At 33.9% G+C, this 20,088-nt stretch overlaps 1 protein-coding gene across 4 annotated transcripts in view; it reads left to right on the forward strand.

The window, feature by feature from the left end:
• The window catches only part of SMC5 (structural maintenance of chromosomes 5), a 246,856-nt gene that overhangs the window by 214,695 nt on the left and 12,073 nt on the right, over positions 1–20,088 (forward strand). For 3 of the 4 annotated variants that reach the window (XM_073984807.1, XM_073984808.1, XM_073984810.1), the window contains 3 exons: positions 382–599; positions 658–879; positions 1,022–1,246. In XM_073984807.1, the coding sequence (XP_073840908.1) occupies positions 382–599; positions 658–879; positions 1,022–1,246 (665 nt within the window). The remainder of the gene's footprint in view (positions 1–381; positions 600–657; positions 880–1,021; positions 1,247–20,088) is intronic. The other variant, XM_073984809.1, reaches the window with a different exon arrangement.

Consider the following 20,088-nt stretch of genomic DNA (forward strand, 5'->3'; position numbering starts at 1 on the left):
GGGCTGTATACTACATTTTATGTTAAAATAACAATTTCATGACTTAAATATAGTAGCTTAAAAATATTAAACTGCTACCAACAGAACTCACTATGTTTATGAATATATGAAATAGTAAGATAAATAATAAATAAATAATTTACCAATTAATAATAAAATAACAAATAAGTATTAAAAAAACTAATTAATAAATATATATATATATATATATATATATATATATATATATATATATATATATATATATATATATCATTTTATATTTATTATATCCTTATACCGGTGTAATTATGCTATTAACAACTTTTTGTGAGGTGTAAACTTTATTTTGACTCTGACTGTATGTACACTAACTATTATGTGTTTGTTACTACATTTCAGTAACCCCTGAGATAGAAGGGCAATACAAACGTGTTTGTGAAAAAGCTGTACAGGATATTTTAAAACTACAGGAAGAGAAAATTGGCATTCTTAAGGCTGTTCAAAAAGCAATGGATAGCAAAGCGGTAGCAGCAAGCAAATTATGTATATATAGACAAGAAAACGAAGAAATCGTTAATATAATTTCTGCTACGAAGGAGAAAAGGGATAATGCGAAGGTATTATCTTGTAAATATGTATTGAATTATTATTATTATTTAACTGTTAACATTACAGAATCGTGTTGAAATTATAACTCATAAATGTAACTACTTAAAGCGAGACGTGAAACAAAAAATGTCTGAATCCCTAAAGTACACCAATCAAATGGAACCTACCGACAGAAAATTTACCCACAAGGAGTTTTATAATAGTTTAACGAATAGTCTTGAAGAATTGCGTGACATTATTAGCGATTTCAGCGGTCGTTTGGACTGTATGGATGATGTTGACGCTGAGGTATTGTATAGATTTAATTTAAACAAATATAAATTTGTTGCTCTAAATGTTGTTATTGAATTGTATAACCATTAATGATTTCTTTTATAAATGATGCTAAATTGTTTAATCTTTCTTATGAAATGTTGTATGTCTAATATAGATTGTAAGGGAATATGATGCCAAAAGGCGAGAAGTTGAGGCATTGCAAAAAGATATTGATGCCAATGTACATGGAAATGACAATTATCTGTGCGAAATAAAGAAAATTTATGATGTATGGTATCCCATTGTTATGCAAGTTGTTACAACCATAAACGACCATTTTGGACAATTCATGGAATCAATGGGTTATGTTGGCGAAGTGAAGTTGGTGCACAAAGAGGAAGTAAGTCCCATCATATTAACCTGTAAATAAATATTAGTATACTCGGCGTCTCGCAGTCGTTTAGACATTGAAATTCGTCATTTGTGTTCAAATATCCACCGATAACAGTCCACCTTCAGCATTCATTGTGAAGGTCGATTTTGTGATACGCGAATTTAATTTAATTTTTCTTTTGTCGTCATCTTTCTGGTTTAAATATAATTTGATAAATATTAAAATAACTATGGCAGACTTTCGTATCGTCAGATGCTTGGCAAATTACTGCAAATATCTGAAGTATTGAGTTTTATACAGCGTACGTAAAAATACTTTAAATAACATTTCCAATCGTTTCGTTTCGTATTTTCCATAGGAACAATACAAAACGAAACATAACCCACGCTGGCGGAGTTCGCTGTTTAGTTTAGTTTTGTTTACATTCGCGAGTGCGAACAAAACGATTAGCGAAAAGTACTCAACTCCACAAGAGCAGATAAAAAACTAAATAGTACTAAACACATGTGAATAAATCAAAACCGTTGGTGGTTGATAAAATATTCACTGTGGTATGTTGATGTTGGTTTATAGGGTTGTTATGCAATCACATGTGTGTGTGTGTCTGTGTGTGTCATTGACCATAACGGCAAACGTTTGCCAAAAAATCTTTTTGTTTCGGTGGTGAATGAAACAACTCGGCAAAGCATAGCCGAAGTACATTTGAGCAATCGTACGGTTTTCATTTTTTTACATTGAAAAGTTTGTGGTTTTGTTTTGGTTGTGAGAATGAAACGATTCAGAGAAGCTGAAAAGTTTGTGGCGTTGTGTGACTGGTACGGGAATCATTTTGTTTGTTTACATTCATTGGTTTTATAACGCCGTAATACCTAACAAATGCGAAGCTATGTATTTCAAAACGTCACAATTGCGCATTTTTAATGCAGATAAAAACATTTTCGAGCCCCCATTCTATAGGGGCTATATGAAGACGTGGACCTATACCGATAAATTTCAGGTGGAAAGTTTTATACCCCCAACGAAGACTTAATACCAAATTTCAGCCATTTCGGTGGGATATTTGGACCACAAATCCTTGAATATATTTTTGCATATGGTTTTGCATATGCTCATTTTATGCAGATATGTAAAAATATGTCAAAATATGCACGATATGCAGAATATGCAAAATATGCAAAAATTTCTGGGCCTAATTCGTTTTATTTTGTAATAAAACGAGTTTCTGTCTAACCAGATTTTCTCTACGACCATCCTAACCATATATGCATTTGCATATATATATATATATATATATATATACACTCCGGTTCATCTGAATAGAACCAACCAATATTTGTCTACAAATACCGTTATATCAGACGAATGGAGAGGAATTGTAAATTATAATTTTGTAGACATGTAGAGTATATAGTAGCCGATATTTTCAATACCTAACATGTTTCACATATGCGTCACAACGGTACTTTTTTCTCGCTTTATTAAAAAATGTGAAAATATTAGCATGTTTTAATGGTTCACCAGGATAGAACCACCCTAAGAATTGACACAAATACTTTGTTAGATGTGGAAAACTTTAACAAAAAACTATTTATAATTATAAATTAATGCCGTTACTTTTGATTGCCAACAAATATTGTGCAAAAATTTGTATTAGGGTCTTGAAATTTGATGAAAATCGAGGCTTAAAGCTCCAAAAAATATTTTTATGAAGAAATCGGTAGAAATAATTTATAAAGTCAAAATTTTATACTTAATTATGTTCAAAATTTTCTATACTACAATAAAATTACAAAAAAGTCACATTTGATAGGTTTATGAGTCCGAAACAGAGGAAATATGGTAAAGATAATTCAAAATTCTACCTTTCCAATCCAAAATTTGATATTTTATCTCAGGAAAGTGAAAGCAAATCGATGGGTTCCACCCAGCTTCGTTGGCTGTGGACATCTACAGGTCCAAAAAATAAAGAAAATTCCACCGCTGAACGCTTCATGTCAACATCAAGGGCTTTAATTTAGAAGATATCGCATGACATGGAAAGCACAGAAACAAAGGCGTTCTTTTTTGTAAAATAACGGATCAGAAATATTTTCTCGGTACTTATACAATGAGTAAAAGATGTGTGAACATCATAACCATCAAAATTAAACCCTTTCCTTTCGAAAAAATTAACGTCTGCCTTCCCCTATCGCTAAGCTGTTTCTTCACATCAAATGTCTTAGAACCTTTTGAAATTCCAAGGACTTGATGGTGACATGAAGCGTTCGGCGGTGGAGTTTTCTTTATTTTTTGGACCTGTAGATGTCCACAGCCGACGAAACTGGGTGGAACCCATCGATTTACATTCACTTTCCTGAGATAAAATATCAATTTTTGGATTGGAAAGGTAGAATTTTGAATTATCTTTACCATATTTCCTCTGTTTCGGACTCATAAACCTATCAAATGTGACTTTTTTGTAATTTTATAGTAGTATAGAAAATTTTGAACATAATTCAGTATAAAATTTTGTCTTTATAAATTGTTTCTACCGATTTCTTCATAAAAAATTTTTTTGGAGCTCTAAGCATCTATTTTCATAAAATTTCAAGACCTTAATACAAATTTTTGCACAATATTTGTTGGCAATCAACACTAACGGCATTAATTTATAATTATAAATAGTTTTTTGTTTTACCACATCTAACAAAGGATTTGTGTAAATTCTTAGGGTGGTTCTATCCTGGTGAACCATTAAAACATGCTAATATTTTGACATTTTTTAAAAAAGCGAGTAAAAAGTACCGTTATGACGCATATGTGAAACATGTTAGGTATTGAAAATATCGGCTACTATATACTCTACATGTCTACAAAATTATAATTTACAATTCCTCTCCTTTCGTCAGATATAACGGTATTTGTAGACAAATATTGGCTGGTTCTATTTAGATGAACCGGAGTGTATATATATATCGTCAATTATTTTATATTCCATTTCAGAAATAAAGGTTACATTTTTTTCGTGATTTTTGACATGTAGGTTAAGAAAAAAATTGCCAGTACGAATCTGGTCGCGAGCCAATTTTTGGTTGTTGCGGACAAAAGTTATCGCGGTTTTATTTCGCTTTTTAAGATAGAAAATACGACTAATCAAATGAAACTAAAATCATACAGATTGGTATTAAAGTTTCGATGTGACAGCCAAAATAAGCACATATTTTGGTAAAAAAATAATTTTTTGTTTAAAAAAATTTTTTTTCACATGCATTCTGTAGTACCAAATATTGGAAAAAATTATGGGAATACTTCCTTCTTTTTGCTTAAATCTTCCAATAAAATAGGCGGATTTTGCTTTATAGGCATTCATTTTAAAGCTTTCCCATTGAGGAAGATAATTGGATTTGCGGATGATATATGTCAAGGCTTCTGCAATGGAAATAGAGGTCAAATAATCCATTTTAATTTATATGCAATTTAAAATACATGTAAATCGCGTAATTACCAAAATCATTTTGTCCGCATGTGATTTTCATGTACAGCAAGACCATATCTAATAAGTTGTATATATTTTTCGAAATATAATTATGACGCTAAGGTGTAGCATCGGCAGTATCTTAGCATTAAAAAACCTATAAAATATCGGTAATTTGCGTAATGGGCATACAATTTTTGTCCGCATCCGATATATATATTTCAAGGCGATCAATAATGTACCGTGGATGTAGCATCACACACTATTTTTTGGGATAAAATGAATGTAGCTTCCTTATCAGTGAAGTATTCAAATCTCTGTTTCAGCTAAAACGAAGATGCTGCACTAGTTTTTTCATTGCAGTGGAAACGATCCGCAGAAAACGCGATAAAATACGCGGTATTTTCAAAAACAATTTTAGGTGATTTTTCTACTTTGGAATTTCTCGTAACTCGCGTTTTAGTTGATGGATTTCCACGAGGAATGATTTATTGGATCCGGAACGTAAAAAACTAAAATGTGCAATGGAGTACGAGGTATTCTAGAGACAATTGCAAATATTAGACCCAAAAAATATGATTTTTAGAAAAATGTTCGCATAAAATTTCCGCATTTGGATGCAGATTTCTATGAAGCTGTGCAGACTACATTCACAATATACGTATCAAATAACTCAGAATCGCAAGTACTACAATCCTATATATGATTTTTTGAAAAACCTGTTTGCGGAATGAGATTAGAAGAAAATTTCAAAAAACACTGTAAATCTGGCTTCAAAATGTCAGCATCATTTAATGGTAGAAGCAGTTGAAATTTTGAAAAGTAATACATTAGTGAGATGATCCTTATTTAGTTTGCTTTTACTTTTGTGTTTACTCACAAATCGAGAGAAAACAAAAAACGACATGTAAATATAGCCACAGCTTTCATGCAAATTATCTTTTAAGACCAATATTTTTTGCCACGTCCAAAAACATTTAATTTTATCCAAAAATATTTAATTTGTATAATATACAATCACAAGTCGCGTCTTCTAAAAGGGTAAACCTTGGCTTCAGCTATGTTAAATTTTCAAAATTATTGGTTATATATATCTATATATCGTCACCATAAATGCCGGAAGACGTAACCAAAAAACAAAAACCTTACAGGAGAAGCAAAAAACGTTTTAAAATAAAAAACTGTTTTATGGAATATTAATCTTATGAAGGCGAGTATATGGGATATTATCGATCATATACGAAGGGTAATAAGTAGTGAAACCAAAACCGCTGAAGTGCTTAGTTATGAGATCCTCCATTACAACAAAATCTGCAATATTATACCATTTTCCGAAATGCCATTTCTTGAATAGGATCGTTGTTTTTGAACGTAGAAGCTTGAAATTTTGATAGAGCATGTATTTTAGCTTTATGTATCAGATTACGTCAAAAACGAATTTTGATTTTCATGTCGGTTACGTCTTCCGGCATTTATGGTGACGATATATAAAATTGAAATTTGTTTGTCTGTTTGTTTGTTTGTGCCTTATAGACTCGAAAACCGCTGAACAGATCTTACTGAAATGTTTAGGGTACATTGCTGCATGGCCTGGAATGAAAATAGGCTATATCATTTTTTAAATTTCGGGTTGATCTGGAGATATAGCATCAAAACCGGAGGTACCTCCAAAAAATTTAGATTTTGTATGCAAATATCTTTAGAACTGTTACAGATACAATCTCCAAATTTTGTATGCGTGACGGAATTTGATGTAGAAATAAATTTACCAAATTATATTCAAATCGGTTCAGATTTGGATATAGCTCCCACATACATATATTTTCGGCCGATTTCCTTATTTTATGTACCAAACATGCTATTTATGTCCAATTTCGATGAAATTTGGAATGTATGACGGAACTTGGTCTGGAAATAAACGTGCCAAATTATATCAAAATCGGTTCAGATTTGGATATAGCTCCCATACACATATGTTTTCGGCCGACTTCCTTATTTTATGCACCAAACACGCTATATATGTCCAAATTCGCTGAAATTTTGAATTTCTCACGGAATTTGTTCTAGAAATAAATGTGCCAGATTATATTGAGATTGGTTCAGATTTGGATATAGCTCCCATACACATATATTTTCGGCCGATTTCCTTATTTTATGCACCAAACACGCTATATATGTCCAATTTCGCTGAAATTTGAAATGTGTAACGGAATTTGGTCTAGACATAAATGTGCCGAATTATATCGAAATCGGTTCAGATTTGGATATAGCTCCCATATATATTTTCGGCCGATTTTCCGCATTTGATGCACCAAACACGCTATATATGTCCAATTTCGCTGAAATTTGGAATGTGTAACGGAATTTGGTCTAGGCATAAATGTGCCGAATTATATCGAAAACGGTTCAGATTTGGATATAGCTCCAAAATATATTTTCGGCCGATTTTCCACATTTTATGCACCAAACACGCTGTATATGTTCAATTTCGCTGAAATTTGGAGGGTCTGACGGAATTTGTTCCAGAAATAAATGTGCTAACTTATATAGAGATCGGTTCAGATTTGAATATAGCTCCCATATATATTTTCGGCCGATTTCCTGTATTTTATGAACCAAACTCGCTATTTATGTCCAATTTCGGTGAAATTTGGAATGCGTAACGGGATTTGGTCTAGACATAAATGTGCCAAATCATATCGAAATCGGTTCAGATTTGGATATTGCTATCTATATATTAGGCCGATTTTCTGTATTTGATGCTCTAAACTCGCTATATGTATCCAATGTCGCTGAAATTTGGGATGTCTGACGGAATTTGTTCCAAATATAAATGTGCCAAATTATATCGAGACCGGTTCAGATTTGGACACACTACATATGACCAATTTCACTGAAATTTGGAAAGCGTGACGCAATTCGTTCTAGAAATAAATGGGACAAATTATACCGAAATCGGTTCAGATTAGAATATAGCTCCCATATAAATGTGAATGTGAGGGATTTGGTCTAAAAATAAATATGACAAATTATATCGAGAGCAGTTCATATAGGAATATAGCTACCCATATATATATTCGGTCGATTTCATTTTTTTTTTGTTTCGTATGTTCAATTTCAATGAAATTTTGAAGACTTAGCAGTCAGTAAAAGTCATCATTATTTACAGAAGTACTTATAGTCGGGAAGGAATTGACCAAGGCTGCAGCTATTAAGTATCATGTCTTTGAGAGACTTCTTAAGATGTATGTTTTATTATGATATATCTAAATCATTGGGAATACTTATAGGCGGAAAGGCTTTCGGAGGAGTGTTACCTCCTGAAACATACAAAAATACCATAGTAGCTCCATAACAACCCTGAATAGGTATATAACGCCTTCATATCTCCTATATTTATTCCTTAAAATATTAAAAACGTTAAAATAATTCTGGCATTCCATTATATTTTATCGTAGTCGGGGCAGCAAAGCGCACCGGGTTCAGCTAGTATATATATATATATACATATATTTATATACATATATATATATATATTGGGTATATAAATAATTAGAGCAACAACATAAGAGAAATAAGTAAGCAAAGGCTATAATCGGACGGGGCCGACCATCTGATACCCTACACCACTACTCCTGACAATAAGCTTTCAGCAAATTAAAATTCCTTTATGGAACAAATAAACTTATTGCATGAAATAACTTTGTGGATTCTGCCATCTTATCAAATCAAACATAAATAATAATATAATAATTGTTCCACAAACATCCCATAAGGGACAAAGGAGACTTCTCTCATATCAATGAGTGCACCCCGATTCATATTTCCTAATGTGGGGACCGAGTCCGAACGGCGTGTCCTAACCCAGCAAACCAATCGTACCGATATCGTAACGAAATCGGAACAAATTTCGCAACGAAATCGGAAGAAAATCCTTGGGAAATTCGGAATTCGAATTTTTTCGTCCGAATTTTCGTACAGATTTCTGAACGATTTCGGAATAATGTCGTATGAAAATCTGAGGTTCCTTCCGAACTTTCGTAAAGATTTCTGAACGATTTTGGAATAATTTCGTATGATTATCGAAGGAAAAAATATGTATCAAATCATCCCGATTGGGTGTCCTTATATACAGACGCGTCAAAAAACAATTCATCTTCTGCTTATGCGGTTGTTGATGAAAATGGAAGAACAATTGGAGCAGAATGTTTAAGACACAGCGCATCAATTTTTACAGCTGAAGCAGCCGAAATTCTACATGCCCTTACCTTTGCTCTGGAATCGGATAAAAAAACTACTGTTTTCACGGACAGTTTATCTGTAGTAAAAGCTGTTTGTAACATTTCTAACAACAATTGGATATCAATAAATAAAATACGCGACATTTTAATGGAAAATAAAAGCAATATCCAGCTTGTATGGATCCCAGGACACGTTGGTTTAACCGGAAATGTTTACGCAGATACGGCCGCAAAATACGCCTGTTCTGCTCCATTGATAGCAGATAATCTAATAGAAAAATTTGACATAAAAAAACAAATCAAAAACACCTTCCAACAACACATTCTAGAACAATATATAAATTTTCAACACAGGTACTATAACCTTATAAACCAAGACTGTCAAAGTCCTTCATATCCCACCAATATAGAAAAAAGAAAAATTCGGATCTTTTCCCGGCTTCGAATGGGACACACCATCACAACACACCTCCATCTGATAAATAAAAATGTCAACAACAAATGCCAAAGATGCGACAGCACATGTACGGTGGAACACATTTTTACTGAGTGAAATTCTTTACGCCATCACCAAAACACATTTCTTCAAAACAAAGGAATAGACATCCTCCAACAACCTACAATGGAAAATATTAATTCCCCAGCGAAAAGTTTGCCTCCAAAGAGGCAGTTAAATGACATGTACAAGTGATTTGGAAGTGAATCAAATTATGCATTTTCACTCATGATTTTTACAAGGGAGTGACTACTGAAAGAGGCACTCCATTGCACCGCATTTTAACTGACCCTTTGGCATTGCATTTTAACTGAACCTTTGGCACTGCATTTTAACTGACTCTTTGGCATTGCATTTTAACTGAACCTTTGGCACTGCATTTTAACTGACCCTTTGGCATTGCATTTTAACTGACCCTTTGGGGTAGAATATGAGGCAGTCCAGAACACGTTTTTTGAATAACAAAATAAAATGCATTTATTAATTGTGTAAAACAAAAATATTAATAACTTTATTAAATTAACACAAATTATGAAAATTCTCTATTGAATTCAATCGCAAACATGTGTGTTTCCTCAGCTCTTCATTTAATCCAAGTGCTTTTGCTTCATCTGCTAAATGGGTTTGATATTGTCTTCCTATCGCCAGTTAAGATTTCGACATGTACTCCAACAGCACTCCATTGGGAAAGTTTCTTCTCGTGAGTTACCGGAAAAATGTTCACAAATTAAATATTATTTAGTTTGTATTAACAAATGTTTGGAAATGTTAACACGATTATCTTCTTTTGGAAATGTATTCCGGTGCCTGTAGAGATGTACAAACTGATTTATGTACATGTAGGGATCTCTAACAACTGCTAATAAAATGTAGTGAATGGAGTGCCTTTTTCACGACTCCGTTTGCACTGCATCCGGATGCTGTTAAATTGTGAGGAATTGGAGTGCCTTTTTCACGACTCCGTTGAACTGCCTCCGGATGTTGTTAAAATGTGACAAATGGATGTGATTCTTTGGATTGCATCCAAATGCGGTTAAAATGTGGGGAATGGAGTGCCTTTTTCACGACTCCGTTTGAACTGCATAAAAACATGCCGTGAAAGAACTAGTCTACATTGCACTACTTCCAATTTATTTTGCTGGGTCTGTATTCAATTTTATATCTTCTTGTAAAATTCCTGTATAATATTTAAAACCATTTGTAAACTATTACGTAGCTGATAGCCATTGCTGCTAATGCTATGTTTTCCATATTATTTATCTTATATTAAATATAAGTTAAATACGAATAAATAAATAAATAATAAAAATTTTTTCGGATGCCAATTTTTTATTGATACATTTTCTTTGTTATGTTTTTTTATTGGAAGATTATAATTTCAAAGATATCTAATGATTTTCACTGTTGTTATCATTTTGTAGTTATAGTAGAACAATAGGTCTGTACGATAACCTCGCAAGTGAAAAGTACTTGCAAATACTCAGCAAGTTCTCAGTAACCTCCCTCCACCATTTTTACTCTCTCGAAGCAAAAAAATTGCAGATTGTTATCGAACAGCAATTTGTAAAAACTTGCAAGAAGTCAGCTGATTTAATAAACAAGAAGAAGTTGGCGGAAAAGATTAAATTTAACAATTGAAGGTGTCTAGCATTTTTTTAGTTTCCATTTAAAATTACAAAAATATGAGCAATAAGATGAAAATAGACCTCGTGTGTTCTCCAGGAACTTTCAAACGAATTTCAGATGTCAGTTTTTATTTAGAATTTTTCTGTTTGTGCATTCAAACAAGTATGTTTTTAACAGATCAGGAGTACAGAGAAGCCGTAACATCCCAAGTGGGTGGAATTGAGGAATACGATGAAGTAGTTTTCACGCCAAATGTCCCATCAATAGATAGTGCTGATACGGAAAATGAGGATTCGTTTCTTCCTTAGCCTTCTGGCTATGGGGCTACATCAAAACGTGGACCGATATAGCCCATTTTCAATACCAACCATCCTGCAAGTAATAAAAACTTCGACATAGAATTTTATGCTGATCAAAAATGTATATGCTTTATAGGGTCTCCGACGAATATTTCGATGTGTTACAAACGGAATGACAAAAGCTCTGTTCCAGAACAAAAAAGTTTTTAAAATTTTTACCAATTTTACACATTTTGGGTTCCCGTACACAAAATTTATATGAAAATCCTTTACGACTTTTACCACTTTATAAAGTACGGGAACAGGCCAAAATTTAATTATACCCCCTATATGGTGGAGGGTATAATAATGGTTTTAGACCAAGTATGTTTGGACGAAATCCGTTTCAGAGAATTTGGAGTTGATTCAGCAATGTCCGTCCGCCGGTCTGGCTGGCTGGAACGCACGATAACTCTCGAACTGATCAACCGATTTGGTCTAAAATTTGGCCTTCGTCATATTTTGTCAAAATGTAGTTGTTAGTTCGAAGATGGGCAATACCGGTCCACAACTTCCGGTACTTCCCCAATATTTAAAAAATGTCACTAAAATGGTATGCACAATATCTCATGAACGTGCAACCAATTTGGTCCACACTTTCGATCTCCTAATATTTTGTCCAAATTTCGTTTAACTTCTAAAATGGCACATATCGGTCCATTAGGGTATCTCCACCACAAAAGTTCAACATTTAGGATCCTTGGGAAATGTATACCGATGCTTCGTTGTGGTCCTGTTTACAGCCATATTATGATTTCCGTGGTCAAGTCCATAACTGGTCCAAAAGTTGTACGATGGCTCACTGAAATGACTAGTGTGCGCGATATCTATCGGAAAGAAAGATAATGGACTATCTCTGTCCAATCCTTCAGGTACCTCCTCCGCAACACTTTTGAACTTTAATCTTATCGTGTTAAGGCCTCGGTGCATACGGCTGAAATCATTTCTGCCTCTTATGTGACGAGGCCCTTAGTGCTGCTACAACAATAATTCCCTTTCCAATGCACAAATATGAAACATACTGGAACGCAGGGCGATGTTTGGCATACATATTTATTGATATCGTTGGGAATACCTGGCCGTCTACATCGTGTTTCTCCTACTCCATGGATGCACCGCTTTTTTCTGGGATTTGATACCTTAAATAAAAAAAATAGTCACCATATTTTATTTAATATTTTTTCCTTTTTTATATCTGTTTATTTTAATAGACAAACGTTTGTTTATGTTTTTGCCAAGAAGTCCGCCACAAACATTAGAATTTAAATCGGCTAATCAAACTTGCAAGTTCTTACAAGAAAAATTTTCCTTGCAAAAACTTGTAAACAAAACTCTCCAATATTCTCTCACAATTGTCTCCAAATTCTCTCTCTTTTACTTTGCAAGTTTGTTATCGAACAGCATTTTGTAAAAGTTTGTGCAAATTTGCACAAACTTTTGGGTTATCGTACAGACCTAATGTAAACTTTGTGTACGAATATGTTGAGTTTATCAACACTAGCTTGAATTATTATATGTTGCATTTATATTTAAAATATTTTAAAAATATAAATTTTATAACCAACCATTTTGTTTTTCGACAACAAACTAAAATGTTGCTTGTTAGATATATACAAAAGGTGGTTATTGTGCGAAGGGAAATTTGTTTCCGACATATAGATCCGAATTCGTAACGAAATCGGAAGAAAAACATTAGGGAAATTTACTTCCGACATTTTCTCCGAAATCGGAACGAAATCTGAACGAATCCCCCTACGAAAAATCGTATAGAAATCGATACGAAATCTGAACGATTTTGCTTCCGAAATTGTTCCGATATGTCGGACATCCGACATTTGGTTTGCTGGGAAGACACTATTTATAGAGAAGTTTTCATGGCTGAAATACTCAGAAAATGTCGACAAACATTACTGAGGGGTATTTTCCCACCGTTGAAAATTTGAAGTTACCTGGCCGGGGAATCGATCAAAGGTCGCAAAATACCCCTTAGTAATTTTGGCTACATTTCCTGAGTATTTCAGCCATGAAACACTTCTCTACAAATGGCGTCTTAAGACACGCCGTTCATATGTAGGCTACTTTGGCGATATATGCCCTCCAGAAATTAAAATATGGACCAAATATAAAATGTTTATATTTTTCATACAAAAATAATGGTCCATTTCACCCGCTAAATAATATCAGATCATCATCCAAAATTGTAGGTATCTTCTTCGACCTAAAGTCTTAACTCGTGCAAAATTTCGTGACTATTGAGTTATAATTACGACCTCTAGCGTGTTTATTATTACACTACAAACAAATAATTGGATATACTATAAGGCTGTAACTTTGTTATCTTATCATGTACACCAACACAATTGGCATCAATAGAAAGGTCAAAAGTTTATTTTCCAAGTATAGCTTAGTTACCCGGAATATGTCTTCCAAGAATAAAGATATAAGCTGTACATTAAAAATTTTCATAATTTTCACACGAAAGTTGTGGTCCATTTAACCCTCTAAATATTATCTGATCATCATCTCAAATTGCAAGCTTCTTCTTCGTCATATACCCTTACCTTGTTTAAAATTTCGCGTTGATCGGACTATTATTGCGACCTACAGAGTCGCTACAAAATTAGATAAAAATTATGTTTTTGGTCCATTTCACCCGCTAAATATTTCATGATCATCACCAATAAAAATAGGGATCTATTCTGGTCTGAACCCGACCTCCATACAAAATTTCGTGACGATCGGTCCATAATTGTGGCCTGGAGTTTGATTACAATTTATAATGGACTGACGGACGGTCGGACGGACACACATCTCAAAATCGCTTTATCTCGTCGAGATATGAAGTTTGGTATACCACATTGGGGGTCTCCGACGAATATTTCGCGGTCTTACATGAATTTTTACCAAAACAAACTTATAATACCCTTTCCACATAGTGGTGTAGGGATTAATTAATAGATCGAAGTTTTGTAAAGTTTATTTCATAGTGCTACTTCACCCGCTGAATACCATCGGATATATCTACAGTGGATTTAACATGGGACTTCTCTTTTCAATGAGTGGAGGCATATTATATTTTGGCTTAATGTTTTGTAATCTCATTTTTATAACCAAGTCCAAACGGCGTCCTTTCATCTCAACTACTATATTTTTGCAAAATTCAATGACTATTAAACCGTAATTCCAACCGTTTACATCCTTGTTATTGCATTGTTCTTTATCTTACACTACATTTAGGGGTTATTGTCAGTTATTGAGAACAAAAATGTCTTTTTTCATCCATTTTTACTGTTTTTATACCTTTAGCCTTTGTCCAAACTTAGTTTAAGTTCGAAGATAGGCCATATCGGTCCACTCCACAAAAGTTCAAATTTGTCTCAAATATTGTGCGCACGATAACTCAAGAAGAGAGTAACCAAATTGGGCCAAACTTTGCATATGGTAATATTAACTCAAGGCATAGATCAGGTTCCAATATGCCCTATATCGACCCACTCCTTCGGATACCTCCCACACAAAATTAGGAAAAAGTATAGTTTAACAGCGGGTCTCGGACTATCATGACTTTTGTTGCAACAGGTTTTTCTTGCGGCCCCTTTACGACAGTGAAATTATTCGGGGGAAGTCCATTCTTTCTGAGATAATGGCTCAAATGCTTCAGAAAACCCTGCCTAAAGCTACTAAGCTGACAAGTGTGTAAAAAACACCTCAAAGGGAGGAACGGATTCGGTGCAAACTTTGCAAATCGTCTTATTTCTTACAGACTTGTATAAGGTCCGAATATGGACTACATTGGACCACTCCTTCGGAAACATCCCACACAAATTTAGGAAAAAGTGCAGTTTAAGGACTCGTCTCGGATCGTTTTGAAATTTTTTGCAACATGTTACCCTTGCAGCCCTTGTACATTGACGATACATTTTATTAGGGGGCAAGTCTATACTTCCCAAGAAATTGATCGAAAAGATACAAAACTCTCTAAAGACGTCGAGAGTATTTTGTTAACTTCTATTCCATAGGTACGTGGCTGAGGGTATATCTCTATCGACACAGCTGACTGATACTTTCTTACTTATTATTAAGCAGTTTGCGCTGCCCACTGTAGATCGAAAACTAATAAACCGATCAGCGTATGCTTTTGCGGTATCATAAAAGATCTTAAAATCTTAAGAATTAAAAATATTCATTTTTAAAAAATTGCGAATTGTGAAACTCCAAATTTCCACATTGCGGTGTAGGGTATAAAAATCCAATGATGTAAAAACTGGGAATGATAGAGACAATTTATAGCATGGGAGGAAAATTTGACTCTCTACACAGAACCCATTATATATTAAGCAGTAGGACCGTTATCTAGCAAACACTTTATTGCAAATTGCATCGGGGGAAAGGTCAGTCGTTTTTTCCATATGTAGGCTACTTTGCCTATATATGTCCTCAAAGAATTAAAATATCGACCAAAAATAAAATTTGTATATTTTTCATACAAAAGTCCATTTCACCCGCTAAATAATATCAGATTATCATTCAAATTTGTAGGCATCTTCTTTGACCTAAACTCTTACCCGGTGAAAAATTTCGTGACTATTGGGGTAAAATTGCGACCTCTAACGAGTTTATGATTACACTATACGAGTATACGAATAACTGAAAATATTGGGATGTAACTCTGTTATCTGATCATGCACACCAACACAACTGGCATCAATTGAAAGGTCAAGCGTTCCATTTCCAAGGGTAGCTTACTTGTCCGGAATGTATCTTCCAGGAATAAAGATATAAGTTGTATATTAAAAATTTTCACAATTTTCACACAAAAGTTGTGGTCCATTTAACCCTCTAAATATTATCTGATCGCCATCTCAAATTCCAAGCTTTTTCTTTGTCATATACTCTTAGCTTATATAAAGTTTCGCGTTGATCGGACTATTATTGCAACCTACAGAGCCGCTAGAAAATTGAATAAATATTATGTTTTTGGTCCATTTCACCCGCTAAATATTTCTCGATCATCACCAATAAGAATAGGGATCTATTCTGGCCTGAACCCGACCTCCATACAAAATTTCGTGACGATCGGTCCATAATTGCGGCCTGGAGCGTGTTTACAATTTATAATGGACAGACGGACGGACACACATCTCAAAAACGCTTTATCTCGTCGAGATATGAAGATTGGTATACCACATTGGGGGTCTCCGACGAATATTTCGCGGTGTTACATGAATTTTTACCAAAACAAACTTATAATACCCTTTCCACATTGTGGTGTAGGGTATAAAAACTTATTGTTGAAATATTATTGCAAAATTAGAAAAACGCAAATTATTTGGGAGTTACAACTATTTCAAAACATTTGCAACTGGAATGCCTAGTTCATATTTTAAATGGTTTTTAGGTAGTTCGTGGATTTGAAATGCAAATATTTTTGTAGATTGATTGTTTATTGGGTCCCCTTTAAAGATATAAAAATTAATTTGCCAAAATTGCACTTATTTGTCAAAAATATACAATACAATGAATGCTCTAACTCATTTTTGGTCCTGCTCAAAACATTTTCAACTTAGAAAATTTGATTCAAAATCTGAAGAAATTATTTTTCTGTTGATAATATATTGTGAGTTAAACATTTTATTTATTATCTGGAGACATCGTAAAGGAAACCTGTTAACTAAAGAAATTAATATATCCTTTGGAACCCTGTGCTCTAAGGATAATTGTTAAATACCAAGGTTTTATTCGATATTTAATAGTCTAGACTTCAGATTAGAGCCCCGGAACCTTCTATATGAATGAATATAGATTACTTAAGCCGATCGGGTCCGATAATGATTTAAAAATATTTGCAAAAAAAAAACTAGTTTTACGTGGTTATATATACGTTTAGAGGTGGTATTGTGCCAAAGCGCCCTGTTATACGACACTTCTCATGTGTACATAGTGCGATTTTGACATGTCCGGTTAGTCCTTGGATCTGATAAATATCTCGACCTCATTATCATTTCTGTCCATAAAAATACCTCCAGGGCATATAAACACCTTTTACATTTTGGGTCAACTTTTTTGTATAAGGGGACAAATTCTTTTATCTCACTGTTTCCCTAAAATTTGCCTATTTTGGTATACCGGTGTCCTTGGTATGTATCGGAGGGATTTGTACAGATTTATCGGTGTCAAGTCTTATTTTAACATCAGTTGATGACCTCTGAGAGATCTGCTTAATAATTCGTATAATTATTTGATCATCCCCTGCAGGAGATGTTGTTGTCCTTACACCTCATTCCCATCTTATAGCGATTTTAGTTCTTTTTACGCGGTATCCAGCTCTGTTTTAGATATTGTGCTGTTCTCATGTTTTTTATTGTACTTCGTTGGATCCACAATTTTCAAAAGCTAGAATTTTAGTAAAGCTTTGATATAAATTTCTGGTCATAATTTAAGTTTTTCTTAAAAACTTAGACATGTCTTGTTTTCGGCATACTTGTCTGTCAAAAGTAAACATACACACAGAAAAAAAATGGTCTCTCTAATATATGTCACAAACATACATATGTTGCAGCAAACATATATTTGTTTGCAAGCAGTCCCAAACAAAACAACGCCTTTCATAAAGCAAAAAAAAAAGTATTTACTGGTTTTTCTGAGAGATTAAAAAAACAATTTAGGCGAGTTTTTGTTTTTATTGACTTACAACCACCACACACCACCAAACAAAGCAGAGACAAATTTTGCTTCTTTTTATTTATAAATTCTTTTATTTTGTAATATTGTAACGTACCGTTTCTCCTAAAGATTTTCACTGTAGTTGTTATCGTATTGTTAGCTTAGCAGAACAATATGAATCATATGTACATACATGTTGAGTCTATCAGCGCTAGGTTGAGATATTAGGTGTTGCCTTTATATTAAAGAAATTACAAATTTGTATTTGCGAAGTATTTGACTATACGAACTTTGTTTTTTGGACACCAAACGCACTGTAGTTTGGTTTGTCGGCTAACGAACAACAATTTTTGCTACAGCGGTAGTTGTTGTGTGTGTGGTTTGTTGATAAAGTCTCAATGTTATCGTGAGACGATGGTGGGTGCCCAGCAAACCAATCGTACCGATATCGTAAAGAAATCGGAACAAATTTCGGACGTTACGTCCGATATCTGATCCGAAATCGTAACGATATCTTAACGAAAGTTGTATGAAGTGGTTGACATAATTTCGGAACGAAATGTCGGAGCGAAATCGGATCGATTTCGGTCAGAATTCGCAACGAAATCGGAAGAAAATCCTTGGGAAATTCGGAATTCGAATTTCTTCCTCCGAATTTTCGTACAGATTTCTGAACGATTTCGGAATAATGTCGTATGAAAATCTGAGGTACCTTCCGAACTTTCGTAAAGGTTTCTGAACAATTTTGGAATAATTTCGTATGATTATCGAAGGAAAAAAATTTTCTCTGATGCCTCTTTTTTATTGATAATTTTTTTTTTATTGGAAGATTATAATTTCAAAGATATCTAATGATTTTCACTGTTGTTATCATTTTGTAGTTATAGTAGAACAATGTAAGTTGAGTCTATCAGCACTAGCTTGAATTATTATATGTTGCATTTATATTTAAAATATGTATATGCGAATTTTATAACCAACCATTTTGTTTTTCGACAACAAACTAAAATGTTACCTGTTAGATATATACAAAAGGTAGTTGTTTGTGCGAAGGGAAAATTGTTTCCGACATATCGTTCCGAATTCGTAACGAAATCGGAAGAAAAACATTAGCAAATTCGAAGGGAAATTTACTTCCGACATTTTCTCCGAAATCGGAACGAAATCTGAACAAATTCCCCTACGAAAAATCGTATAGAAATCGATACGAAATCTGAACGATTTTGCTTCCGAAATTGTTTCGATATGTCGGACATCCGACATTTGGTTTGCTGGGCTAATACATGATTTCCATTAGCCTTAAGTGAGTACACTTAGTTTATAAGGTCATTTATACACATGGACGTTGAGTGCCCGGGTCGGAAGGCGTATGATCTGGCAGGTAATAAGTTGTTAGATTCAATATGTTCTTGTATCATGTCATTTAGGTTAGCTTCCAAGCATTTAAGTGGTACCGACAATAGAGATATAGGTCTATAGTTTTCGATTTTCGGGATAGGAGAAATTTTGATATCCCTCTAGTTTTCAGGGATTCTTCCACTCTTCCATATCTCTGACAAAATATTGAAAAATTTATTTAATTCCTCAGGTGAGAGTTTTTTAAGAAAGATTGGTTTGCTGGGAATTTACATTAGGTGAGTTTACTTGCGGCAAGTGTCAGTTCCCAGCAAACCAATCGTACCGACATCGTAACGAAATCGGAACAAAATTCGGACGATACATCCGAAATCTGATCCGAAATCGTAACGATATCTTAACGAAAGTTGTATGAAGTGGTTGACATAATTTCGGAACGAAATGTCGGAGCGACATCGGATCGATTTCGGTCCGATTTCGTAACGAAATCTGAAGAAAATCCTTGGGAAATTCGGAAAGGAAATTTCTTTCCGACATTCGTTCCGAAATCGGAACGAAATCTGTACAAAATCTGAACTATTTCCTGTCCGAAAAATCGTTTAGAAATCGTAACGAAATCTGAACGACTTTGCTTCCGAAATTGTTCAGACTTGTCGGACATCAGACATTTGGTT

The sequence above is a fragment of the Musca autumnalis genome, unplaced genomic scaffold (genome assembly GCF_047663935.1).
Source record: "Musca autumnalis isolate F117 unplaced genomic scaffold, ASM4766393v1 scaffold_4, whole genome shotgun sequence".
In the NCBI taxonomy this organism is placed as follows: domain Eukaryota; kingdom Metazoa; phylum Arthropoda; class Insecta; order Diptera; family Muscidae; genus Musca; species Musca autumnalis.